This window comes from Leopardus geoffroyi, chromosome A2, assembly GCF_018350155.1.
Source record: "Leopardus geoffroyi isolate Oge1 chromosome A2, O.geoffroyi_Oge1_pat1.0, whole genome shotgun sequence".
Classification (NCBI taxonomy): Eukaryota; Metazoa; Chordata; class Mammalia; order Carnivora; family Felidae; genus Leopardus; species Leopardus geoffroyi.
In genome coordinates, this window is record NC_059331.1 from 19,183,305 (window position 1) to 19,209,379 (window position 26,075).

Sequence of the window (26,075 nt, forward strand, 5' to 3'; positions counted from 1 at the left end):
GTGCTGTGAGTCAGTAGGAAGAGAATCCAGGAGTCCTGCCTGACTCCCAGCCCAGGACAGGGGAGAGGTTAGGCCTGTCCCCTGAGGCCATTCCCCCCTACCAGGAGGGGGGCAGACATGACACAGAGACGTCCAGCTTGGCTAAGAACAGCAGAGGCCATGGGATTAATCGGATCAGAGCCAGTGGCTGAGAAGCAAGGGACACAGCTGTTCTGGGAACCCCCCCCCCACACCAGCTCACCCCCAAGGTCAGGCCTCTCCCAGCTCCCTGCTGGGTAGGCCTGGGGGCCCTTAACACCTACCACCCTGAGCACCAAGGTCTTGGGTGGGAAGCAGGCAGGGGTGGGATAGGAGCCCCTAGCCAATAACAGCACGCCCTAAAACCCCTCCTCCCAGGGCACGGAGTCCCAGGCCCTACTTCTCACGGGCAGACATAGCTGTCAATTATTCCTTAGAAATACGGAAATGGGAGGCATGGCCAAGGGAGAGCCCAACAAGGCGAAGTGCAAGCCCAGCGTTGCTCCCCTCCTGTCCTCACTGACCCTACTCCTGTCTGTTCCAGTCTCAATCTCTTCTGAATATCTGGGATGAAGATAGAAGAATTGATGCAGGAAAAGCCCCCGTCCTCACCCCATCCCACCTCTGCTTGGAAGAGTGAGGCAAGCAGAAAAGACATTCTGTGTCTGACTGATGTCTGAAAGTTCCCCACTGAAAGCACCCTTCACCGAGGTTAAGCACTGCTCTGTTCGCTTCTGGCTTCCGGAAGGTGAGAGGAGAGCATTTCAAGGGTTAAGGGAACACTCGGAGACCTCAGAGAGAATCTGCTCTAGACTGAAGCGTTCCGCCCACAGGACTCAACTGAGCCCCTCCAGGAGCCGCTGCTCTCCTACCTAGGGGCTCTTTAGCGTTCGGGCTGCCCCTTTGCTCCTGGCGGGCCGGGGCCCCCGCCTCTCCCCAGGCCAGCCCCTCCTCCTGCCCGCCGCCTGGGATTGGCGGGCCGGGGGCGGGCCAGGGGCGGGGCCGGGCGCCCTTCATCCCCCGTCGCTGTGCTCAGCCGGGAGCAGAGCGGACAGCGCCAGCCTGAGCGGAGCACCGTGCGTCCCCACCCACCGGGCCAGGTACCGCTGGGGGCGCCGACCCCCAGTCCAGGGCACCGGGCGGGCAGAGCTCTACTGTGCACCCTCCCGTCCGTAGCTGGGCTCTGGGCAGCGCCTGTTACCCGTCCCGTCCCGGGCAGACACCCCAGCCTCCCGCGAGCCAGAACCCCGCGCGCTCTGGGCTCAGTCCGGGGACTCGCCACTCAGGGGTCAGTTCTGAGCTTGAACTGGTATCCTGGGAAAGGCATTTCGCCGCCTCAGGGCCTGTCGGCAGGGCCTGGAGGGACAGCAGGAGGTCAGCAGCACTCGGGGCTGGGGCCACAGGACGCCTTGTTGGGGGCTCGGGCGGTGAGCGATGGGCTTCCCGAGGCAGGGCCCACGGGGACTAGCTAGAGAGGGTCCCGGAGGGGGGCCTAAAAGGGCCCGGGAGCGGACTCTGGAGCGCTGCCCCGACGGGCGCCTGACAGGCAAATCTGCCCGGCTGGCACACCGGGAGTCTGGGTATATTTATCCCGGCTGCGTTGGGCAGGGGCTTGAGGGCAGATCGGGCCAGGCTGCCTGAGGGGCCGTGGGGCACATGTTGGTCCCAGAGTCCGTGCCATTTGCAGCCGGGCCAGCGGGCACGGCAGGAACAGGGCGCGTGTGGCTCCCTGGCCTGAGGGCGGGGCTCTGTGTGCTCTCCTTGCTGCCTCATTCCCCGGTGAGGGTATAAGAGCTGGCGCCGCGCACGCGGGCGGAGGGAAAGGACCAAAACCGGGTTTGCAGGAGCCCGCCCCCGTTCCATTGGCCCCTTCGATTGGCCACAGCGAATGCGTGCGTTTGTTTACACCCGGGGAGGGGGAGGCCAGGGGCGGGGCCTGTGGGAATCCGCCCTCTCCCCCAGGGTGACCTGAGCGCTGAGCTCAGGTGTAAGCTCTAGGACAAGTCTGAAAGGGACTAAGTCAAAGGTCCTTGCACCTTGCACCCTGCGGGACTCCTCGACCCGGGCCCATCCTTCCTTCAGTCGCCCAGTCCTGTCCTTTCTTCCATGACTTCCTTGGGCCACTGTTCTGGAAGAGGCCTTTGGACCTTCCACCCCTTCCTCTTCAGTAAACAGTTGCATGGGAGTTCAGTTCCTTCAAGAAAGGAAGAAAACTCTTCAGGGCTTTTCAGTCTGGAGCCTAGAAAGCTGAAGAGATCTGGGGACAGTTCCATTTTGAGATGGGGAAGTTCTGCACAACCATGGAAGTCTTCCTGCAGGAAGCACTAGATGTAGGAGGAATCAGGGTGGGTGAGGCCAGGCGTGGCACATCTCCAAGAGGGCTGGAATGACTGGAATCATTCCATGAGAGTCTCTGACCCTTTGGGGCTGGGGACAGGGGACTGGTTCTCTGGGGAGGGGAGGGGTATATGTCTCAGAACCTCACTCTGCCTGAGCTCATAGAGGCCATGTCCTCACTGGCTTCTCAAACCACTCTTTCTTCAGTACTGGTTCTTTTGGCCCTCATCACAACCTCACCACACACACCCAGTCCAGGGCTCAAGGTGGCCGGACCATGAGAATCAGTTGCTCCTGTCCTGGTGCCTGCTGCCCTAGCAAGTAGCCATGGAACCTTGGGCAAATAGAGAAAATGAGGCACAACAGGTCTCTGGGTAGCGTCGGGGAAGGTTTTTGAGCTAAACTAAGTGTACCCTGAAAGTCCAGGCTGGGTGTGGAAAAAACAGGCACTCGTTCTAAGGGGAAAGCATGTTTTAGGGGAGTGGTTGGCTGCAAGGGAGGTACAGTTTGGTATCTGTGTGCACAGAAAGCCTGTGTGGGATGTGTATACTATGCTGTAGTAAGATAGGAGCTCTGCAGGCACATGATCTAGTTCAGACATGACCAGGGTCCCGGGGCCACTGGGAGCTGGGTTGAGATGGGTTGGGGGCTTGCCAAGGGCCTTGAACCCATTCTATTCCTTTTACAACATTTACTGAGCACCTACTATGTGCCCTGCAAACATTCAGTCTGGTGAGTGGAGGGCTGGCCTTTGACTCTGGATAAGAAGACAGATGCGGTGGTGGGGTGGGGAGGACTCTAGAAGACCAGGCGGGGCTTCTGGGGGCCAAAGGGAAGGACCAGCTGCTGGGGCAGGAGGGGCTTTCCGGTCAGCGGCCTGGGGTGGCTTGGTTTTGAATTTCCGCTCTGCGGGCCACGTCCTGTACACAGCCTCTCAGCCGGCACGTCTGCACACGTGCATGACTGCTGAGAATGGGGGTCACCATCACCTCTGTGTATCTTTTCCATTGTGTGGGTAGACAGTGCTGGACTGGGGAGTGGTGAGCTTTCCAGCTGTGCCTGGACCTGCAGCCCTAGTGGGCTCAGACCCACTGTCTGGATGTCCCTGCACCTAGCTAATGGAGGCATAACCTGCTCTTGTAGGAACCTGCAGATGCTGGGCAGCCTTCTTGTGGGGTCCTCCAGGGTTCTGCCTGGACATCCCTGAAGTGCCCACTGGGCCTGCAGCCCACTCGCCTGGGCCTCTGGCTCCCTCTTCCCTCTCACTCCTTCTGGGGTCCTCTCTGTCTTTCGTTGGCTGTCTCCCTGTCTCTCTGTCTCTTTTTCCATTTAGCTATCTCTGGCTGGTTGGCCATCGCTGTCTCTCAGCTCTCTGGTTGTCTGTCTCTCTCTGTCTCCCTGTCTGAATGTGTATCCACCTTCCTCTGTGTGTATTTTCCTGTTGGTGTACCTTTATATCCATCTGCATTTCTCTATCTCCCTGTGCCTCTCTGTCTCTTTTTCTGTCCAGATCAGTATTCATGCACTGCATGTATGTGTTTTCTGCCCTTCCTCTTTCCTTGCCCCTCTCTTCCCTCCCTCTGCCGCTCTGCTTCTGCCTGACATTGAATGGTGCCTCTCCTCCAGGCCAACCTTGCCTTTAGCCCCTCCCCCCTTCCACTGGGGTCTCCAATGAGTCCTGAGCTGCCCCAGGCCCCTGCTCCAGCTTTCCTTGGGGCCAGAAGTCCGGCTGTCCAAATATTTGGCCGCCTCCAGGGGATTCCGGGTCAGCAGGGAGGAGGATGGGCTGGCTGGCTCGGGGTCTCCCCTGCCCCTGGGGGGCCACAGGCACGTGATGTCCTGTCCTTTGCCTTGGCTGGGCCTCCAGCTGCACGTCCCTCTCAGCGGGCTGGCAATGGGGGGAGGGGGCTGCTGCTGGCTCTGGCCCAGTCTTGACCAAGAGGTTCCAGCTGCAGCCTCCACTGGGGGAGCAAGGAGGGTCCTGGGCTGGGTGGGAGGGGAGGCCTAGGGGTCTGGGGCAAAGTCCAACTCCAGGCATCTGTTGGGTGTCTAGCAAATGTACCCTGTCACAGGAAAGTCCAACTTCCGGCCCCAGCTGGGCCCCTCAGATCCTCCTAGACACTTCCGGATGCCCAGAACACAGAAGCACAGACCCACACACCAGGGCCAAGGAGCTAAACTATGAGGGATCGTTGTTGCCAACACATCAATGTTCTGGGCCATCTTCCTTTCCTTGGATGTGCCCTCTCCTCCATGCCACCCCCCTCAGTACCAGCCAGGTGTTGACCTTGCAGTGGCCATTTGCCCAGTGTTGTTGACGATGAAGGAGCAGTGGAAGGGGTACTGGATCTACTGAGGTCAAAATCTGGAGTTGTGCGTCTGGAGGAAGGGCTGGGGGTGCACAGGGCTGTAGTATTCTCCCCTGTTCAGAACACCCTTCCATATGCCCTAGCCCTAGCCCCCTGACCTCAGCAATCATCTCCTCACCAATCCCTGGGGCTGTGCCTTGAGAACATATAATTCAGACATGTCCATTGAATCTAGTTTCCTTGTTGACTGACAGCTTGTCCTAAGATGATGTTCTCCTTCTGAAGCCTGGAGAAGAAGGTGGGCAGGGAGTGCCAAGATAGGAGGGGCATCTTGTCTCAGCCAGGAGGGGACTAAGGACGGCTGAGCTGGAACTGAGAGCAGCCTTCATCCCTGAGCCTCCAGGGATAACCACGACAGACCCTCAGGCCAGACCAGCTGCCTCTCCCCTGAGATCTGGGCTGAGGCTAGGACTTCCCATGCACCAGAAGCCTGGGGACCATGGCAACAAGTTCTATGGGGTCTGTGCCTCGATCAGCACAGACGGCCAGGAAGGACTGAGGGAAGAACAGTGTGGATGCCTCCCTGTAGCCAGCCTGCCACTGCAGACCCATTTATGTCCCTGAGCATTAGGGAGTAAAGCAAGGCTCAAGTCCCTGGTGGTTCCAAGGACCTCAATCCTGGGACAGAGACGTATGTGTCCTACAAGCAGCTGATGCAAGCAGTGGGCCTGTGGGTGGCCTGGATTCCTGGGCCTCGAAATCTTTAATTAGCCAAACTCAACACCTGCCAAGGTGTGCCTGACAAGTTCTCACCCTGTGATGCCCTCGTGGGCGAGCGTTACCTACTGCACTATCCCTGTGGCTCCTGGCCTCTCCTAGCCCTTATCTCCCAGCAGAGCAAACAGGGCCCAGGGCAGTGGCCCAGGCCATCGATTTCCTGCCCAAGTCCATTCTGCACCCATGACCGATGCTATTCTGATGATCTGCCCAAGGTCGCAGTGACAGCCCCACACTAGAACCTGACCCCTCTCTGGAAGCCCATGGCATGGTCTGGGACAAAGGCCTTGGAGAGGATCCTCACTCTGTCCCCAGCTTTGCCAAACTTCTGGGGACCTCTGCAGGGCAGGAGGACACTGAGGTCCTGAGTGGGGAATACTCTACCCGTGGTCACACAGTAAGGCAGGGCCAGGCCAGGACTCAGACTCCGAATGTCCACTGTGGACTTTCTCAACAGTGGGTCAGATTCTGCTGGCAGATTTCCCTGAGTCCACCCTCACTCCCTGATACAAAGGAGCCTGGGAGGTGGTAGGCCTGAGGGATGGGAGCTGTCAGAAATGGGCTGTCAGCCTCAGGGAATGGCTGAGAGTCCACATGCCAGGCTAGCACTCCACTCTGGCTGCTTAGCCCTTAGCCCTGCCCTACACTGAAGTACAGACTCATTGACCTGGCCTTCAAGGCTTTGTCAGGTTTGTCTATAGCCATGGAACCTTCATTCTGCCTCATACCACACCTTAGAGCCTTTGCCCATGCTGTGCCCTCTGCTTAAGGCATTCTTTGCTATTCCACACTTTTGGGACTCCTGGAATTTCAGAAATGGCTCCATCACCTCCTCTGCCAGGAGGCCTTCCTTGATGCCTCTCTCCCCCCTTTTTTGAGTCCCAGCACTATGTGGCTCATATTTAGTTGTTGCAGGAACTATGAGGTGGGGGCTATGTTTGGGGATTTTGTCCCTTCCAGACCAGAAGCCATTTAGGGAAGGATATTCCATGTCCTCTCTGGGACCTCAAACCAGCCCAAGATCCAGCAGTGACTGGTTGTGAGTATCAGACAGGCTGTGAAGGTCTAGGCGTAGGTCCTGTTGGGGGGATGGGGAACCTGGAGACAGGAACTCGGGCACTTTGGCCATGACCATGCCATGGGCTGTGGTCTCCCTGGAGGTAGTGCTGGCTGCTAGGGAAGGATATTAAGGCAGAGAAGGGTGCTTTGTCCAAGCTGCCAACTCAGCACACTCTGAGGGCCTGTCCCAGCCTGCCCAGGGTGGGAGGCCCGAAAAGGGCAACCCTAGCTGAGAGCCAGGGGGCACTCTGGAATGACTCTGGAGATGAGGTGCTGGCATCTCCACACCCAGCTGGGATCCTTGGAGAGGTGCTGATAGTGAGGCTTAGGGCAGAGACTCATCCAGGGGAAGAGGGCACGAGAGATGTTCACATTGTCATGGACCTGAATGGACAGGGCTGGAGGTGAGATGGGTTCAGATGCCAGCATCAGAAGAAAGAGAGGCAGGCCGAGGGGGCCCGAGGGTTCCAAGTGTGGAGTCTCCAGGACCGAGGTTCCTGGGATCTGAACTCTGGCCTGGGGCTGCCTGGGGCAATGGTGGGCTGGTCCTCTAGTCAGTTCTGTGTGACTGCTGCCTCCAGGACACTGGGGCCTGAGGCCTGAACCCAGCCTTCTGTCCCCACACATAGCCCTAAGTGCTAAGAACACTGGTGTTCTGGGTTCTAAGTAGACCTGAGACCATCAGGATCCAGAGTGGGGATGGGGGGTTCAGGGCGGGATTCAGGATTCCCAAGCAGAGGGCTTGTCATGGCACCAAGCCTAGGCTCCGATAGGGACACCTGGCTGGCTCAGTCAGTAGAGCAGGTCTCTCTTGATCTCAGAGTTGTATGTTTGAGCCCCATGTTGAGTGTAGTGATTACTTAAAATTAAAATCTTAAAAAAACAAAACAAAAAACAGGCTAGGCTGTGGCTGACCTGCATGGCAGTGCTGCCCCCTCCCTGGTCTCGACTAGAGTCTTAGCTCTCCTTCTGGCTTCTCTGGCCTTCAGGATGTCCTTATAGATTCTGGGGCACTGTGCCAGGTACCTTCTGGGCATGGGGTAGGTGGCTTCCAGCCCCAGTGATGGGTGGGGGCCAAGGTGGGGGGGGGGGAGCTGGCTCCTTAGAGGCCCAGCAGAGCCATGCCCTGAGGGCAGGGAAGGGAGGACTGATCCAGTGGCCTAGACTCCTCTACAGCTGCCTAAGACCCTGAGTTCCTGGCCTGGGGTTCTAGGAAATGGAGAATCTGCTCCAATGGTCCACTACTGGAGGGTGGTCACCTAAGGGGTAGGGGTATTCCCCTAGCAGGGGAAGAGAGGCTTGAAGGAGAACATGGCCCTGAGGTCATGGCTGTGTGGAGAGTGAGGCCTGTGTGGCTCAGAGAATTCGGCCCTGGGACGCTCGTTTCCTGGATGGCCCCCTGAGGGCCCTTTGCAGCCAGGCGGGCAGGGCCCAGGTGTCCAGCCACCCAGCACCGCCTCAGGCCTCCTGGCTCCGGGGGGGTAGCCTTTGCGCCTGCCGTTCCCAGCGCCAGCTCTCAGACCACAGAAGGCCCTTTGTTCTGGCTGCCAGCAGTGCCCGCCGGGCGGCTGGGAACAGGGCCCACAGCCCTCACCCTCTCCCAAGGCCTCCAGCCGTCGGGCAGTGCCATTCTAGGTTGGCTAGGAGGCCCCTGGCACACAGGGCCGGCACAGGAAACCGTCTCCCGGTGTTAATGTCAGGGAGGGGGTGTCAATCCAGGGCCCACCACCAGCGCGGGGTCTGGATTCCTGGGACTCAGCATCCTGGGGTCCAGGCACCACTGGACTCTGAACTCAGGTCATCCAGCTGATCCTCACTTCGCAGATGGAGAAACTGAGGTCCCAAGGGCTTGCCTGGACTGGTATGTGAGTGGTGGGGGGAGTGCTACGTACTGGCCAAGGTGTCCCATCAGGATGTCTTGGAGAACTCAGGTATCTGAGCTCTACTCCCCCAAAAGCAGGTCCCGGGGAGGCAGCAGGCACAGCTGCATGTGCACATAAATCCTGAATGAGCTTCTGGGAGGTGTGATGGGCTGTAGACTCCCCATGGGAGGCTGGGCCATGGGTCCTGGGAGAAGGGATAACCAGAGGGACCATTGCTCTGCAGACCTTTGACTTGTGTTGGTGTGAGAGTCAGTGCTCCGGGTGGCAGACCCTGACCATGGAGGCACCTCTGCAGACAGAAATGGTGGAGCTGGTGCCCAACGGCAAACACTCAGAAGGGCTGCTCCCAGTCACCACCCCCACGGCTGTCAACCAGAGGTGAGCAGAGGGACCCAGTCGTGGTCAGGGCAGGGCAGGGTGCAGAGCAAGGGCCGGAGCTGAGCTGACTGCTCTGGCCTGTGCCTACAGGGTTGAAGGCCCCAGACGGAGCTGTGTTGAGGGTGAGGGCTTCCTACAGAAAAACCCCAGCAAGGAGCCACACTTCACAGACGTGAGCTGGAGGGCACAGTGGGGTGGGGGGCTTGGGAGATTTCACACAGTAACAAAGAGCTCTGGGGCAGCGACGGGAGGTTAAGGGACAGTGAGGGGGAATGTTGGGATACCCTCCATGCGTCGCTGTCTCTCCCCCCCCCCCGCCCCCATCTCACTCTGGTGCCTGCAGTTTGTGGGGAAGACTTCATTTGGGATGTCAGTGTTCAACCTCAGCAACGCCATCATGGGCAGTGGCATCCTGGGACTCGCCTATGCCATGGCCAACACGGGCATCGTCCTTTTCCTGTGAGTGCCTTCAGTGAACCCTCTAAAGACAGGAGCTCTAAACAGTCCACCAACCATGACCTCCCAGGACCCAGGCTGTGGGTGGGCTCAACCCAAACCATGGCTAAAAAAACCAGCCATGGCCAGACAAATATCCTTCATTTCCTGGTAAACCCACTGAGATTATGACACACGCAAGCCTAACAGACCTGAATCTATACTTCTACCACCGTTTACACATGATGAACGAAGCCCAATGGCCAGGCCTTGTGTGGACACACGTGTCCTTACTTGGGAGCTCTGCCCTGCAGTCTAAATGGAAAGCATGTTTGTTCCAAGAACTCAAGGAGGTAGTGCTCAGAGGGCCCCTTCTAGGTCATGGCTTACCCTGGGTCAAACTGAGCAGTGTTCACCCCTGCCGGGGCCAGTTGAGCTTGCATCCACACCTGTTGGGGGCTCCAGACACCTGGGTCACAGACCCACACACCCAGGCCTCCCAGAGCTCACCACCCCTGCCAGCCAGTGAAGCCCTCAGTGGCTCCTTTTCGCCCATCTTCCCCAGGTTCCTGTTGACAGCCGTCGCCCTGCTCTCCAGCTACTCCATCCACCTGCTACTCAAGTCCTCAGGGATCGTGGGTGAGCCCCCAACCCAGCCTGGAGCAGGGGAGGGCTGGGCTGGGGAGAGCACTCCTGACTATTTTGACTCCTGTCCCCACAGGTATCCGTGCCTATGAGCAGCTAGGCTACCGTGCCTTTGGGACCCCAGGAAAGCTGGCAGCGGCCCTGGCCATCACACTGCAGAATATTGGAGGTGAGCCTGGCAGGCAGACCCAGACAGGTGGTGGGCAGGTGGGCGGGCTGAAGACTGGCTGGTTTGGCTGACCCCAGCACCTGCCCACCTCTCTCCCCCCAGCCATGTCCAGCTACCTGTACATCATCAAGTCCGAGCTGCCCCTTGTCATACAGACCTTCCTGAACCTGGAGGAGCAAACTTCGTGAGCCCCAGGGTGGGGCGGGGCTGGGTGAGGGTAGGAGGGAGGCTTTGGTCTACCCCTCCACATGCACCACTGGCCCTGGGAACCCAGGCTGGGCTAGTGGGAGAGATGAGACAGTGCCTGCAAGTGACTGGTGGAGGGGCAGAGAGCTGCCAACAGAGCTAACATTCAGTCTACACTCCTTTAGCACCTAGGGGAACCCCCTAGGAGGGCCAGATAAGGCGAGAGGTGGGGTGAGGCTGAGGAACCTGGGACCCACCTGGGCCAGGACACAGCCTATGAGAAAAGGAGGACCTGAGAGCTTCAGGCTTAGCTCTAAGCTCCTGCTATTCCTGACCAGGGCTTGGGCTTTAGCGCCTGCTGCCCCCTCCCCCCTCCCCACCCCACCCCCACCCCCCCGCCCAACCAAGAAATTAAGCCCGTGGTGTCCCAGTTGCTCATCATCAGTTTAGCCAGCACTGATGGAATCAACCATGTTTTGTGGGTGGGGACAGAGAAGACAGCCATGCCCTGCCCTTGGCCACACAGCCCAGGCAAGCAGAGGGGGTTTGAAGTTAAGAGCAGCTCTGGGAGGAGGGAAACAGCCAGGATTCTTCCCCCCGGGTCCTGGGTGCCTTTCCCAAGAAGTTGGCCTTCGGGCTTCCCTGGGAAGGAGGATCTCCTTCTTTATCCCTTGAGTTCTCTGCGCCATTGGTGGTGGGGGGTGCAGGATGGTGCAGGATGCAGATGCCAGGAGGGACCACAAGGGGTACAGGATGTTGGAAAGTCCCTGACATGGAAAATGCTCCACCTCCCCAGAGCCAGGGTCTTTCATCCCACCCACCTCCCTGGGCCCCTTGGGGCCACCCCCTGGGGAAGCTGGACCCAGACCTGTGTGTCTTGAGAAAAACAGCAGCAGTGACTATAGCCCTAATGGCTACCAAGCAGGAGCTGAGCTCCTTAGTTCTCCCCTCGCCTAGGCCAGTGCTGAGAGAATGTCCATTTTGCAGACTCCGAGTTATGAACAAGTATTTTTCAGGTGGCCCCGATTAGGTATGGAGGCAGGCAGCCTCACCCAAGGCTGAGTGGACTCTGATGTTGGCTCCCCACTCCTATTCCTGCAGGGACTGGTACATGAATGGGAACTACCTGGTGATCCTTGTTTCTGTCATCGTCATTCTGCCCCTGGCACTGATGCGGCAGCTTGGTGAGTGTGGCAGGGCTAAGGCCTTGGAGGGGAATGTTGGAGAAATGCCTGGGAAGGGACCCCAGTCTCACAGCCCTTCCCCCACGTTGCAGGCTACCTGGGTTACTCCAGCGGCTTCTCTCTCAGCTGCATGGTGTTCTTCCTAATTGCAGTGAGTCACTTTCCGTGCTGGTGGAGTGAGGGGACAAGTCTCTTGGGGGGCTCCTCTGTCAGGGGCAGGGGGCAGGTCTTTCTGGGAAGCCTGGGTCAGAAGGCAGCTCCTTCTGTCCTGATCTAGATGTGTTTTCATAGTGACTCCCAGGCAAGCCTTGTCTGGCCCTGATACCCCCATCTTCCCTGCACCTCAGGTCATCTACAAAAAGTTCCATGTGCCCTGCCCTCTGCCCCTCAACCTCGCCAACATCACGGGCAACGTCAGCCTCATGGAGGTCACCAAGGAGGAGGCTCAGCTGCAGGCTGAAACAGAGGCCGCAGCCTTCTGCACCCCGAGTTACTTCACACTCAACTCACAGGTTCCAACAGGCCGGGGCAGGGGCTATGGGCTGGGTGAGAGTGAAGGGCTGCCCTGACGCAGTCACCATGTCTATCTAGACAGCATATACCATCCCCATCATGGCCTTCGCCTTCGTCTGCCATCCCGAGGTGCTGCCCATCTATACGGAGCTCAAGGAGTAGGTGTCTATGGTTGCAAGGGGGGTGGCTGCCTTAAACTGGTTTGGGGAGAAGGAATGTGGTCCTGATAGGGTGGGGGCAGGGCGGGGTGGGGAGTGACAGGAGCCAAGTCACTTTATCAAAGATCTCCATGGCTTCCATGAGGGGCGACTGGGGGCAAGGAGGAGACGTCCTCACCTGCCAAATGGTGAGGGTGTGGTGCCAGAGAGGCCCCAGGGCATACGGGGATCTCCGGTGTGGCCCAGCTTGGCACCCATCCCCTCCCCTGCTTCCCCAAAGCCCCTCCAAGAGGAAGATGCAGCACATCTCCAACCTGTCCATCGCCGTCATGTATGTCATGTACTTCCTGGCTGCCCTCTTCGGCTACCTCACCTTCTACGGTATGGCTGGACCGTGGGGGCAGAGGCAGAGGCCAGGCTGGGGGGCAAGGGACTGGCCAGTGGCCATGGCACCCTGCATACTGGAGGTGCTAACTAGGTGCGTGATGCCTAACTGTGCCCTACAGCTGTGGAGGTGAGTCTGTTGCCACTTCCCACAGTGTCAGGGTCAACCCAGGCTCAGAGCCCATCCCCCTCCCTGGGCCACCTGCTGACCATCCTCCCTGCCTGCCACAGACGGGGTGGAGTCGGAGCTACTGCACACCTACAGCAAGGTGGACCCATTTGACGTGCTGATCCTCTGTGTGCGTGTGGCCGTGCTGACGGCAGTCACACTCACAGTGCCGATCGTTCTGTTTCCGGTGAGCCGGTGGGCAGGTGGACCGACGCAGGGTGGGACTTATGGAGCTGACAGACTGGTGACTCTTCCCACCCCCATCCCCCAGGTGCGCCGTGCCATCCAGCAGATGCTGTTTAAGAACCAGGAGTTCAGCTGGCTGCGGCACATACTCATTGCCATCGGCCTGCTCACTTGTATCAACTTGCTGGTTATCTTCGCTCCCAACATCCTGGGCATCTTCGGGGTCATTGGTGAGGGTCTGGCCCAGCTGTGTATAGAGGCAGGGCATTGGCCAGAGAATTTCCTATCTAAATCCTGGCAGATTCCTGAGATCATACCCTACCTTTAGTGACAGCTGCTGGCCATGTGCACAGCTTGGCTTCCTGTCTGAGATTTTTGTCCTGAAGGCTATTCTAATCCCTTCTGAGGGCTCAAAACCAGAGTCTGTTCCCCCTTGCTGAGGGATGGGGTGGAGCCCGGATGCCAGGGACCTCCACAAAGGGTCTCATTGGGTCTTGTCCCCATTTCACATATGAGGAAACTGAAGTCCATAGCGATTAAGGGAGTAGCAGAGCCATACGGCTGGTAAGTGGGGGGACTTGATTTAGCTCTAGGATCATGGAACTATAGGTTCAGTGCTCTGTCCACTGTCTCACCCCAGTTGGCGCTCTAAGGTAGAAAATCAGACAATTCTGAGACATCTTTGGAGTGGCCCAACTCACAAGACTGACTCCTCAGCCCAACTCTGCAGGGACCAAAACACAGACCTGGGGGCTGATTGTCATGGATAGCATAGACATGACTATAGGTTCTCTGTGGCCAAAATCTGACTCAAAATGATTTAAGCAAAGAGGAAGGTATTGGCTTAAATAATGGAAAAGCCTTCAGGAATAGCTATATCTAGGAGCCCGATATCTTCAAGGCTTTGTCTTTATCTTTTGGCTTACCTTTCCTCTTTGCGAGCTTCATTCACTGACAGATTCTTCTACTGCCAACAGCACTAGCTTTCCATCCAGCTGGACAGAGAATGGGGGGCAGGGGGACTGGTGGGCTTTCCGGAATCAGGCAGAGCTCTCAAGTAGAGTCTCAAGATGAGACTTCCCCAGCAAGGAATCTCTGATCTCACTGAAGGGTTCACCCCTGGACCTTAGCCAATAGCTGGATATATCTCATTCTTTGCAGGTGCCACATCTGCCCCATGCCTCATCTTCATCTTCCCCGCCATCTTCTACTTTCGCATCATACCCACCGAGAAGGAACCTGCAAAGTCTACCCCCAAAATCTTGGTGCGAGGATCCTGGAGGTTGGTGGGCTGATGTGGGGCTGAGGGAGCTGCCCTGACCTCACACCTGACTCTTGACTCCCTGACCCCATAGGCCCTTTGTTTCGCTGTGCTTGGCCTCTTGCTGATGACCATGAGCTTGAGCTTCATCATCATTGATTGGGTGTCAGGGACCGGCCGGCATGGAGGAAGCCACTAGGAAGACCCCGCCCTGTTCTGTCTACTCGTCCAAGTACCCCTGCCCAGAGTCTTCAGCCCCTGCTCCCATCCAGTGGCCAGTCAGCGGGGAGAAGAAAGACGTGGTTAACACTATGGCATTTGTCCCCTGCCTCACGTCTTCTCTGTGGAAGGTTTTTGTTACAGCCAGGACCAAGGCCCTTGGACCACTACTTTGCTGGGCTCCCGGGCTACAGGGGCTTCCGGAGTTGGGAGCAGGGTGGGGCTGTGCCCTTGCTCCCTTCCTGTTGCCTCAGATCCCACTCAGGCCCCTGCCCTCCTTGCACAGATGCAAACACTGAGGTCCAACAGCTGCCTACACAGTCTGTAGGGCACATAGAGTTGGAGCCCAAGCCTGCAGCCATCTCCCCACCTTGCTGCTGGACCTTGGTCTGCACTCTGGGGCCTCATCTCCCTCAATGCACTTGCCTTCCCCCACTTCTGTCCCGGAGGCCCCTTTCAGTCACTTGGACTCAAGCGCTTGGATACTCTCATCCCCTTCTCCCATCCCCACCACCAGAAGCAGACCACCCCCCATACCTGAAGCCATCAGGTTCTTTTAAATGTGAGGCTGGTGTGGGCACCCCCAGGGACCTGCCCCTTCACCAGTCCTGGGGAGGCTGGGACTCCCCCCACCCCAAGTCTGGGCCATAGCTCACATTCCATTTCTGGGAGAAGAAAGAGGCTGGGGCCCAGAGCGTCTCTGCCCCTGGGAGCCAAAGACCCCAGGGGCTGATCCGGGGTAGGAGTGGAGAAGCTGTCAGCTCCCTTTTATAAATATTATACATAATACCAGCTACGTTGTGTATTCTTGTTCCCCATGGTTCCTGAGCTCCTGGCAAGTGGGTAGAAGTCGGGACATGGATGGAAACGGGAGCCTCTCCTGCCCCCTTCCCTGGGATGAGGGTGGGGATAGGGCCCCTTCCAAACCAGCCAGTGGCATGCTCAGGCCCAGCTCTGGACCTGGGCCAGGCTCAGCACAGACCTGCTTTCTCACGGGGTGAGGTGGGGAGGAATTAATGAGGCCCCAGGAAATGGGACAGAGAGAGGCTCCGGAAGGAGGCAACGTGAGGTGCATCCCCAGTAGCTCCAGGGAGGGTCTGAGCAAGGGGGCAGCTGAGCCCTGCAGAAACCCTGCTGAAGGGCCCCCTGCCCTCCCTGGCTGCCATCTCAATCCTCTGCTAATGCCTTGAGTCTGAGGACAAAAATCCAGGAATTCTGTGAGTTGTCAGGCTGATCTTCTATTAATGATAAAACCCACTGTGAATAAAGGTGGGTTAATGAGTTCCCGTGTTTGGAGCCCTGAGTTTTGAGTAGGGGGTCCAAGGCAGGGCAGGACTGGCCTAAAGATGCAGGGTAGTCCCAAGTGCCCTGGCCCCGATGAAACTAGGAAGCTGCTCATTTCCTGGGGCAGGCCTCAACCAGCTGGTACCCAGCAAGACGGAGCCGCCTGGGCCTTGGCACCAAACCCTCATTAGGAGAGACCCTGCACCCGGCTAGGCCGCCAGGGAAAGGGCAACAGGAAAAATCCAGTTTGAACTGGCAAGGCAGCTGCCAGCTTGGGAAACCCCTCAAGAAAGAATTTCCTCAAGCTGGTGGCTGGTAGGCCCATGGCTGTGCCAACTGATCAGAGGGGGGCTTCCTGAGTCTAGTTCCCTTCAGCCCCAGGCGCCTGACTCCAGCCTGGGGACTTACCCAGGAGCCCCGCAGCCCCAGAAAAGAGCCGGACGCTGGCCGAGAGGTGGCTGCAGCCCAGAGTGTCCTGATGTGAGGGGCTGCCCTCTGGGGGTCTCTGGCTTCCTCCTCATCAGATTAGGTCATAGGCCTGCATGGAGCCTTTGGGTCCTAGAGAGTGGGAGGCAGTGGAGGACAGGGTCCATCCTGCTGAGAGACCTTGGGGGTCTTTTCTCATACTCTGTCCAAAGAAGGCTGCAGGTCAGAGCAGCAGCAAGACTGCCTGGATTCCCTAAAAACCCCAAGCCTGGCTTTAGACCTCTCAGACCAAGAGGATGTGTTGACAGTAGGTCCACCTGCTTCACACACACACACACACACACACACACACACACACACGCACGCACACGCACACACACACACACACACACGGGGTGGAGGAAGGACTCTGGCCCCCAAGAGGTCTTCTCTGCCTGCTCAGCAAGGTCTCCTCTAACATGGACCATGAGCAGCATTCTCTAGCGGGGAAGGGGCAGGCAATGTGGCCGCTAGACTATACCAAGTGTCCACATGACTGTTTGAAAATGAATATCTCTTGTTCCTGGCTGTCAAGGTCCAGTCACTCAGCCTCCATAAGGATGGGTCTGCAGGCCCTTGGTCATAGTCATTTTTGTATGTTTTGAAGAATTTCCTAGGTCTTTTTTTTCCTTCTTTCTTGCTTTTTAAAATTTGCTCTGTTTGGAAATGAACAAGTGAAAGCAGCCAGAAACTCCAGCACAAAGGTCTTCTATATTTATTTTCACTGCTTTTCTTATGACCACTTGTAACAGCAAGACAAGATGATATAGACCAGGAAAAGGGGCCAAAGTCAGCCTTGGTCTCTTCTGACCAGCAGCTTCCCCCTGCCCACACCCTCCTCACCTGTGTGCACATGTGTACATTCACCTATTGATGGAAGAGGAATTCACTCATTCAACAAATATTTATCAAGATTTCCCATGTGCTAGGCATCCTTCCAGCACCTGTACACACAGCAGTAAACAAAGTGAAGGCCCTTGCCTTCCTTGAGCTTACATTCTAGGTGTGGGACTGAATTCAGACCAGAAACATGAAACATAATTAGTAAGTTACATTATTTGTTAGAAGATGGTCATACCATAGGTACTAAAATGGCAAGGTAGGACCAATAGAGAACAGGGGGTCTGGAGGTGGGTCAAGGTGGCCTTCACTGAGAAAAATATGCTTTATCAGAGATTTGGAGAGGGAGGAAGTCATGTGGATGCCTGCAGGGAACATTCCAGCCAGAGGGATCAGCTGGTGCAAAGTTCAGAAGCAGAACATACCTGTGAGAGGAGCAACCAGGAAGTCGTTGTGGCTGCTGTTGAGTGAGGCAGTAGAGGGAAGGAGGGACAAGTGGGGGCTTTTGAGGGGGGAAGATGTGGGGCCTTGCCAGCCACCATAAGGGCTTTGGATTTTTCTCTGGGAAAGGTGAGACCCAATGCCAATTCTTGAACAGAGAAGGGGGCAGGATCTGATTCAACAGCAACTCTGGGTTATTCCAGCTGCTACATGGAGCTTAGACTCTGGGGTGTGGGATGGGGAGCCAAGGGTGACAATGACACAGGCTATTGCAATTTCAGACAGACATGTCAGGTAGCTCAGCCCAGGTAGTGCACAGTTGGGGTGAGATGCTGGACATGTGCTGGAGGTAAAGGCAGCAAAGTTCCCCGATTATTTGGACATGGGGGTGGAGTGGGGCAGAAACAAGTCTAGGGTGACTCCAAGGCTGTCTAGGGTCCAAACTGCCACTGCATCCACTGAAGGAGGCAGTTCTTGGGAGGGAGATCAGTTTTGCCTATGAAAAGTCTTAAAAATCGACTAGATATCAAAGTGGGGATGCCAAGTCGGCCACTGGGTATGTGACTCAAGTTCAGTAGAGTGGCCAGAACTGGACCCAGAGTCTGGGAGGCAAAGCCAGTGGACAGTAGTTAAGGTCAGGGGCCTGGATGAGATGAGGGTGGTGAGTGAAGACCGAAGGGCAGCAGTCAGGATGGAGCCCTGGAACACTCCTATTAGGAGATAGGAGAGCCAAGGTGGAATCAGAGAAAGAGCTAAGCAGGGGAGCCAGGAGGAAGCAAAGGGGGAAGAGGGCATGTGGGCGCCAGAGGGGGGTCAAATGCTCAAGGAGGTGAGCATGGAGCTTCAGCTGGGTTCGGCAATGTGTGGGTCACGGCTGTTTTGTGGAGGGAAGGGCAAGCCTGACTGGAGTGGGTAGAGGAGGAAGAGGTAGGACTGGTAAAACTATAATGTTTTTGTTTTGTTTTTGAGAGAGAGAGAGAGAGGGAGAGGGAGAATGAGTGGGGGAGGGGCGGGGAGAGGGGGACAAAGGATCCAAAGCGGGATCTCTGCTGACAGGCTGACAGCAGCAAGCCTGATGTGGGGCTCCAACTCATGAACCCTGAGATCATGACCTGAGCTGAAGCTGGGCACTTAGACTGAACCACCCAGGTGCCCCAGGACTGGTAAGTCTACAGACTGGTAAGATCTGTGTGAAGTGAGGGGAGCAGGACCAACAGAGGCTTTTAGGAAGACTGAGAAGAAGGTACTGAGGAGGAGAGATTGGACCATGGGTGGGAGGTTGGTGAAGGCCAGGGCTCTAGAGATAGTGGGCTAGAAGACAGTAGCTGGAGGTTGGACAGTTGGTATCAGGGTATACAGGGTGGACACTGCCTGGCCTGGCCAAGCCCTGGTAGCCAGGGACATGAAGGAGCACATGGAGGGACCCAGAGGACTCATCCAGATGTCTGCCTTGATCTCAGTTTAAAGTCATCCAGCAACTGATTTTCAAACAACTTGGAACAGGAATAATTGACTGGAAGTTACTTAGAAAGTGCAGCCCTGGAAAAAATCTGAAAGAATAAAACTGCTTTCAAAACCACATAAGGCTGTAAACCTGCCCTGCCACGCACAGCAGGACCTGGACAGTATTAGACTGCGACTTGATCCCCCATACCCCCACCTCCAACCCGAGTTCTGCAGAAGGCGGCCTCTGCTGTCCCCTGGTGGCCAATGGCGGGAGTCTGGGCTGTGCTGTGACCCGCCAGACACCTTGTGGGGCTGGGTGGCTGGAATGGTCAGCTATGGCAGTGCAGCCAGGCCCTGAGGCTCCAAGGCAGTCCAAAAAGTCCTCCAGCCTGGTGTGTGGGAGGAAGGCAGGCAGGAAGGCTCCAGGCGGGACGTGAAGGGAAAGGTGGTCAAAAAGGGGCCAGGACCTCAACGTTTGGCATCCTGGGTAGGTGAGCGAGGAGCTGCCAGTCCCACACGTGGCCAGGTCCTCAGAAGGCCAGGCAGGGACCTCTACAGGGTTGCCTGATCTGGAAGGAAGGAAGGGGCTGAACTCCTAGAGCCACTCTTGACCTAGCCTTCTGAGACCCCCTCCCCACATGCCCAAACCCCTCTCCTTATCCTGACCAAGTCCACCCTGGGGTCAAACACAACCGTCCCCAGGCTGGGCACGAGGGAAAGACACGGGACCATCCGACCCCGAGGAAGCCAGGAAGTGGCTGCCCGGGATGGTCCCCCAAATTGGCGCCTGATCTCCGCTGTGAATTTGGGGAGGCGGGAGAGCATCTTGGAACAGAGGGTGGGAAGGTGCCACGACCAGAGGGAGTAGAAGGCGGCTGTTAGGGCACGTCCTGGGGATGGTCCGAGAGAACGGTCTTCCTCTATGGCTGGGAAGGCCAGGCAGGCGGGGATCAGGCGAGGGCCACGGGCGCTCCAAGTGGCAGGCAGATGGGCGGAGGCCGGGGCCAGGGTCGGAGACTAAACAAGGCGAGAAAGCAAGCCTGGTCGGGATAACCTCGAGTGGCAGCCGGAAGACAGCAGCGGCAGGAGAGGCAAAGGCTGCGCGGAGGCGGAGGAAGTGCTGGGTCGGCCTCGGCTCCCGCGCTGCGCCTGAGGCACGCCAGAGGGCGCCGCTGCCCCGTGAAACCTTGCCGGGCCTCCGGCGGCCACAGAAGTCCAGCACTCCCGCCTAGAGAGGACCCGGAAGAGGCGGGGCGCGAGCTCAGAGGCCGCTTCCGGCTTCAGCCCGGCCTGGAGGGCGGAGGGCGCTGGGGCGGGGCGTGGGCCCGAGAACTTGAGGAGCAGTGTTAAAAAATGGGGAGGTGTGAGGGGGCTGCGCTGCGCGGGGTGGCTGACGGTGGCCGGAGGCCGCGGGGGGCGGGACAGGCGCTGGTCTGCGAGGCTGCACCCTCGCAGCTCTCTGCCCTGTGCCTGAGTTCTGGGCCTTTTCCGTTGTGAAATACAGTCCTGGGGCTCCTGGGGAGCCTTAGCGCTGCGCGAGCCCTGGGGGCAGGGCGTAGAGTGCTTCGAGCCGTGGAGAGATGCGAAGGGAACTCCAGCAGGGGAAGTGGGGAGTGCTTTCCCCCACAAAGGTGGGAAAGCAGGTGTGGGGCGCGAAGAATCTTTTAAACTAATATTCTTTAAATGTCTATTTGGAGGAGAGGCCAAGTCTGTGGAGAAGGCTGAAAGGGGACCAACCAGCCCAAACTTGCTAGAAGAAACAGTTCAGCCCAGGTATACATACACCCCACTCCATGTCCCCGGAGCTACCTTCTAGGTGACAAGGGACAACGTGTCTCCTTAAGCTTTCCTCCATCACCTTAACCTTCTGCACCATATAGTGGTCCCCCTCTGTCTCCCTACCTTCTCCCTTCTCCACAGGGGTATTACTCCTCATAACTGCCAGAGGGAACTTTAAAATAGCAGGTCATGTCACCCTCCCTTAAAAACCCGCTAGTTGTGGGGTGCCTGGGTGGCTCAGTCGGTTAAGCATTTAACTTAGGCTCAGGGTGTGATCTCATGGTTTGTGAGTTTGAGCCCCACATCAAGCTCTACACTGACAGTGGGGAGATTGCCTCTCTCCCTCTTTCTCTGCTCCTGCCCTGCTCACGTGATCTCTCTCTCAAAATAAATTAATTAATTAAAAAACACACACACACACACACACAAAACACCCTAGCTGTTAAACAAAACAAAACGTTAGTTGTTTCCATCACAATTAAATTTGGAATAAAATCTAAACTCGGCCCTGATGATCTGGCCCCTGCTACCACCCTCTGGTGCTAGCCCACAGCCTGGACATCTGACATCCCATGGTGGCCTAGAACCTTTGCTCTGGCTGATAGCATCCTAAAAACTTTCTTCCAGCAGCCTGAAGCAGGCCCCAGCCAGGCTCATTCCTCTGCGTAGTTAGCTTCAGTAGTAGCATCTGCTCCATGCAGTGTGGCAGAGCAATGTCCCCTACTCCCAGGACTCAGTGGCCAGCATCCCTCCCAGGACAAGTCCCCTTTCTCTTGCCCCTCTACTCCCAGTTACCATCAGCAGGAAGCCCCTGAGCCCAGGTGGCTGGGCCTTGGAGGCACCTCATGGGCTGCTTGCTTTTGCATCACCTTCATTAGGCTGTTTTTGCTCCTTCATTAAATTAAATTCCAGGAAGCATTGCTAATGAAGGCCCTAACAAGTCGCGGGAGAGGCTACCAGCCCCAGCCTTTGGACAGCATGACACGGAGGGCTGCAACAAGGTGAACAGAAGAGTGGCTCCTGGGGATAGGCTGATTATCATTTCCCAGGCCCTCTGAGGACCCTGGGTTTCTTGGGGAGCTGGCCTTTAGAGGCTGTGTATGTGGCAGACACAGTAGCGAGTTGGACCATGAGCTCTTCAAGGGGAAGGAGAGGGGCTGAGCTCAGACTTGACCACCAAGCCTCAAGGGCTCCCTGGACAGTTCTCCCCTACTCAGTAGCAGCTTGAGTGCCAGGACCAGTTGTATTTGCAAGGCCAGGCATGGGTCACTGGCCTAGAGATGCTGATGCCTGCTGCAGGCTCAGATGTACCCTTACCTCAGCATCTCTTAGGGACTTGGGAACTCCTTGACTGCCCTACTCAGTGAAGCCCCATGGCAGTCTTCTCTCACATCACAATATGTACCTCTTGCTCTTGCTATTCTGGCCAAGCTGACCTTCTTTCTGTTCTAGGAACACCCTGTGTCTTTCTACCCCAGGGTCTTTGCACTTGCTATTACCTCCACCTATTACTCTCTTGGCTTATCACACTGTTGGTCTCTTATCATTTGAAGATCTTCTTCTCAGACTGTTACTCCTGTGTACACTCCCAGTGGCTCTCTTGTCACCCTGTTGATTTCCTCTGAAACTGTTTTTGTTTCCCTGTTTACTTGTTTGGCATGTGCTCCTGAAGGGCAGGGTCCCAGCTGCCTCTCTCTCCCTAGGGTTCTCAGCACAGTGGCACAGTAGACAATGGGTGAGTAGATGACTCATCTTCTCAGACCCTCCTGTCCCCATGTTAGGTGGAGCCCCCTACCCCATCCAGAAACTTCTGGCCTGAGTTCTTCATGCCAAAGCCAATTATCTTTGAAGGAGACAGATGACCAGGAAGGGGGACCCTGGACGCCAAGACCTCCCAGGCTTGGAACTGTTTCTCTGGAGGGAAGAGAAGCCTGGGAAGAGAGGTTTGAAAGGAAGGGGCAGAGAGGGAAGGGTACCTGACTCCAATCTCAAAACTGCTTCTGGGCTAAGAAGCAGGAAGGGGGAAGTGCAGGGGATGTACCCAGGAGGTGGAGCCTGGCTCAGGGCTGCAGGGAGGGAGCCAGCTCTGGCCACTGAGATCTACAAGCAGAAGCTGCTGAAGCCCTATCTGCAAGGCCTGTGATTTTGTGATCAGAGTTGCTGGGGACTGCCACCTGGGAGCTATGGAAGTGGGGTGGTCAGGACCCTGGACTTTGGGTATCCCTGTAGGGTCCTGCCTGTTCCTGGACTCTGAATGAGGGCAGACACACCCACCCCGAAACTGTCTTTGAGGAAGTACTCATAGCTTCCCCTTCCTGGAGCCTGTGGGCTGGGGTGTCATGGCCCACTGAGGGGGTCTCCATTCCTCACCCTGCTCAGCCTAGGGCATGGTAGGAACTCAGTACAAGCTGCACCTGCTCTGTGGAGTGTGGTGAGCCCCAGGACTATTCTAGCTGTCAGAGTGAGCAAGGGAGTTGAGTGAGCCGGCAGCTGCCACTTCTCCATTCTGGCCAGAGTGCTGTCCTCAGTTCTGCTGGCTGTCATTTCACTGTCTTTATGGTCTAGTCCAGGTGGTGCTGGACCAGTGTGCACAGAGACAAGTCCTGCCTCCTTTGGGGCCCATGAGGCCCTGGCTAGGTAGTTATTCTCTGCTCCCAAAATGACATCTCTCAAAAGGACTCCTGGGTTCCCAAACGGGAGGGAAGCAAGCTGTCCGTGTTGTCTCTGGATGACCATGGATGGGTCCCAGCCCCTTCTGATTCTCAGTTGCCTCAGCTGTAAAGCAATGGGGTTTCTCCAGCTCTGACCCTTGATTTTCTCCCTGGCCCCTCCCCAAACCTGGTCTCACAGTTTCACCTCCAGATTCCCTGTTCCTGCCACATTCTTCCTCAGCTCTCTCCTCCCTCTACCACTCCCCACATCACTTCCACTAAGAAGCCTCCTTCCCAGGCACAATTAGTTCCTGCCTTCTCTGCACATACAATAATGGCAAATACTGTTATAGTGGCAGCAGGATTAGTTGTTTACAGCTTTCCCAGTTCCAGGAGGTGGGGGGAGGGGGGAAGGGGGAGAACCCCTGGAAAGGTTGGGGGAGAGTTTGTGTGATTCATTCATTTCATTTGACAGATATTTACCTGCACCCTCAAGGATTATTCTGGGCCTGGAAACAGAGACCCAGATGGAAGAGACTCACCACCAAGACAGTGGGATCTGGGCCTGGGGTGGGGAAAGCTCCAGGACAGTGGAGTCCTAGAGGCCCAGCTCACAGCCATCGAATGAGAGATAGGGAGGAGAAATGAGTGGAGAGGGATCAAGGGGAGGAGCAAGAGGATGGAGTGAACAAGGTCAGTCAGATGGCTTGAGTGTGGATATGTTAAGTGGGGGGAGATCAGGTGGACCTTGGGTGGGGACAGGGCCTTGCAGAGATTACTATCATAGGACTCACCCCTACTTAGAGTTTTCCATGTGCCACTCACATGGAAACATTTTACATTTTACTTTCATTTCCTCCCTTAGTCCTGACCTTAGCCACTGCAGTTGGTTGATGTTACTGTTAGGCTCATTTACTGATAAGAAAACGGAGGCACAGGGAGTTTCTGGTATTTCTCCAAAGTAATATGCAGCTAGTAAGTTTGTAGACTGCTCCTCAGAGTTCTTGCTGTCAGTTGCCCCTCTACCACGTCTACTTCCTACACAATCCAAACCAGAATGTCTGGGTTTTATCCTCAGGGCACTGTGGAGCCACAGAAGGTTTATGAGCAAGAGAGTGATGTGATTTCTTTCAGCAGGATCCCTTGGCTGCCATGTAGAGGATGGATTGTAGAGGAAAGATGAGAGCCAGGGAGGAGGCTGGAGGCCCATGAGAAGAGAGAACAGAGACACATGTGAGGTGGGGGTTGAGGAGGGGAAGAAACTGACAGGGTGTAGGGGTGGAAGGGGAGGGGGCTTGCTCTGGCTGGTGAGAGACCACAAAGTGGAGAGACCAGGAACAGGGGCCACTGGAGGTGCCTAAAGTGTCTAGGGGAGGTTTCAGAGCAGTGATGGACATGGGGCTGGTGATTAGGGGAGAAGCTGGGCTGGAGATGACAGAATAGGATTCAGAGCCCCAGGAATGGAAGGGAGGCATGTGAATGGAGTGGCAAGCAGAGGCCTAGCCCTACCCTTGGGGCCCCCATGGAGATGGAGAGGGGGAAACTGGGAGGGGTGGAATAGGGTTGCTGGACACTTTAGGAAGAATGAATAATTAGAGGGAGTGACTATCAGGTGGAAGTGTGCAAGGACCACACAGCCTGGCCTGAGGCTGGAGGAGGACATGCCTCCCTGTGGCCCTGTCCTGCCCTGCCTCCATCGATTGGGGTCTGTGTCTGCCCACCTCTGGTGAGCCTGGCCTCCAAGGGGCTGACAGGTTCTCCCCGTTGCTCAGCAACTGCAAGAGCTGTTGGCTGTTGCTAGGAGCCAGCTGGGGAGGCCCAAGGAGGTAGGATCAGCTCTCAAATGTGGGGCGGGGCTGATGGGGGAAAGAGGCCTGCCTTGGAGCTGGGTTTGTAGCCTATGTGTGGACAGGCTGTGTTTTTGACTGTGTGCACCCATTTTATAGTGGGTTCTATGGATTTGAGGCATGTTGGAGGTTGGTCCTATGACTTAATGAATAGTGCATATCTCTGAGTGTCTGTGTTCCTGGATGGCCATTATATGTTTTCACCATGTTTGCTGCATGTTTGTGGCAGAGCCTGCCTGAGCTTTGGCTCTAGGCAGGAGAGGATCCTCGGAGAACCATTGGAAGACCTATAGTCCAATGATTGCTCCTCAACAAGGGAGCCATTCAGATAGGGATCCACAGACAGTCCACGGAGAGCAGACAGCTGAGGATTTGGAGCTGAAACAAGATGTGTGGCAGGGTGGTAAGGAAGGAGTCTATGCTGAACAGGGGGTCTGTGGGTGGCCAGCTCCCTTCCTGGCTTTGTGGACCTTGTCTTTGGGCGGGGCCTCCTCGACTCACAGCATTGGGGCCACACAAGAATCTTCGTGGGTAACCCTTGGCAGACTCTTTCACTGGAAGTCCATTGGAGGTCAGGGCTGTGGGCTCTTCTTGAACAGTATTAGAAAGACTGCAATGTTCTGCTAGAAACGATGCTGCCTCCACTCCACCTTTGCCCAGCCATAGGGTTGCAGCCACTGTCCAGTAGGCACAGGTCATAGGGTCAGGGCCACTTATCTTTCCATAAGTCAGGTGGACCTCTCCTTCTTGCCCGCCGCCTCTCTCTCTCTCCCTCTCTCTCGGTCTGGTTGCCATGTCCCAGGCTGAAGTCCAGGATGCCTACATGCAGGAGAAGGCCTCCTAGATCAGAGAAGGATGGATAAGCCTTGTGTGACAAGAGGAGGCACCCTGGCTGAGGGAGATAGCTTGGGCAAAGGTGTAGAGGTGGCAGTAGACATTTTTTAAACTGCAACTCGAGAGAGAAGGGGCCAAACTCGCCTTAAGACAGAGAAAGCCGAAGTTTAGAGAGGCTCCGGGGCTCCGTAGATCCTGAAACAAGTTTATTGGGTTCA

General features: G+C 56.5%; 1 protein-coding gene and 1 long non-coding RNA gene across 4 annotated transcripts; both read left to right on the forward strand.

Moving 5' to 3' along the window:
• Positions 1-990: 990 nt before the first annotated feature.
• Positions 991-15,062, forward strand: SLC38A3 (solute carrier family 38 member 3). 2 transcript variants are annotated; one of them, XM_045492874.1, is made up of 16 exons: positions 991-1,118; positions 8,607-8,761; positions 8,852-8,933; positions 9,105-9,220; positions 9,762-9,835; positions 9,918-10,010; positions 10,113-10,194; positions 11,298-11,380; positions 11,473-11,531; positions 11,728-11,892; positions 11,972-12,051; positions 12,332-12,432; positions 12,667-12,791; positions 12,876-13,020; positions 13,952-14,055; positions 14,146-15,062. In XM_045492874.1, the coding sequence occupies exons 2-16, from the start codon at positions 8,661-8,663 to the stop codon at positions 14,248-14,250; spliced, it is 1,515 nt and encodes a 504-aa protein (XP_045348830.1). In that variant the 5' UTR covers positions 991-1,118; positions 8,607-8,660; the 3' UTR covers positions 14,251-15,062. The 2 variants fall into 2 exon arrangements, with proteins under 2 accessions (XP_045348830.1, XP_045348831.1); XM_045492875.1 differs by lacking the exon at positions 991-1,118 and adding an exon at positions 8,340-8,361.
• A 4,927-nt stretch (positions 15,063-19,989) lies between these two features.
• On the forward strand, positions 19,990-24,426 carry LOC123605647. 2 transcript variants are annotated; one of them, XR_006715838.1, is made up of 4 exons: positions 19,990-20,107; positions 20,444-20,519; positions 21,438-21,526; positions 23,652-24,426. It is a non-coding gene; the product is annotated as an uncharacterized LOC123605647 (long non-coding RNA). The 2 variants fall into 2 exon arrangements; XR_006715837.1 differs by lacking the exon at positions 19,990-20,107 and having other exon boundaries at positions 20,118-20,519.
• Positions 24,427-26,075: the final 1,649 nt, after the last annotated feature.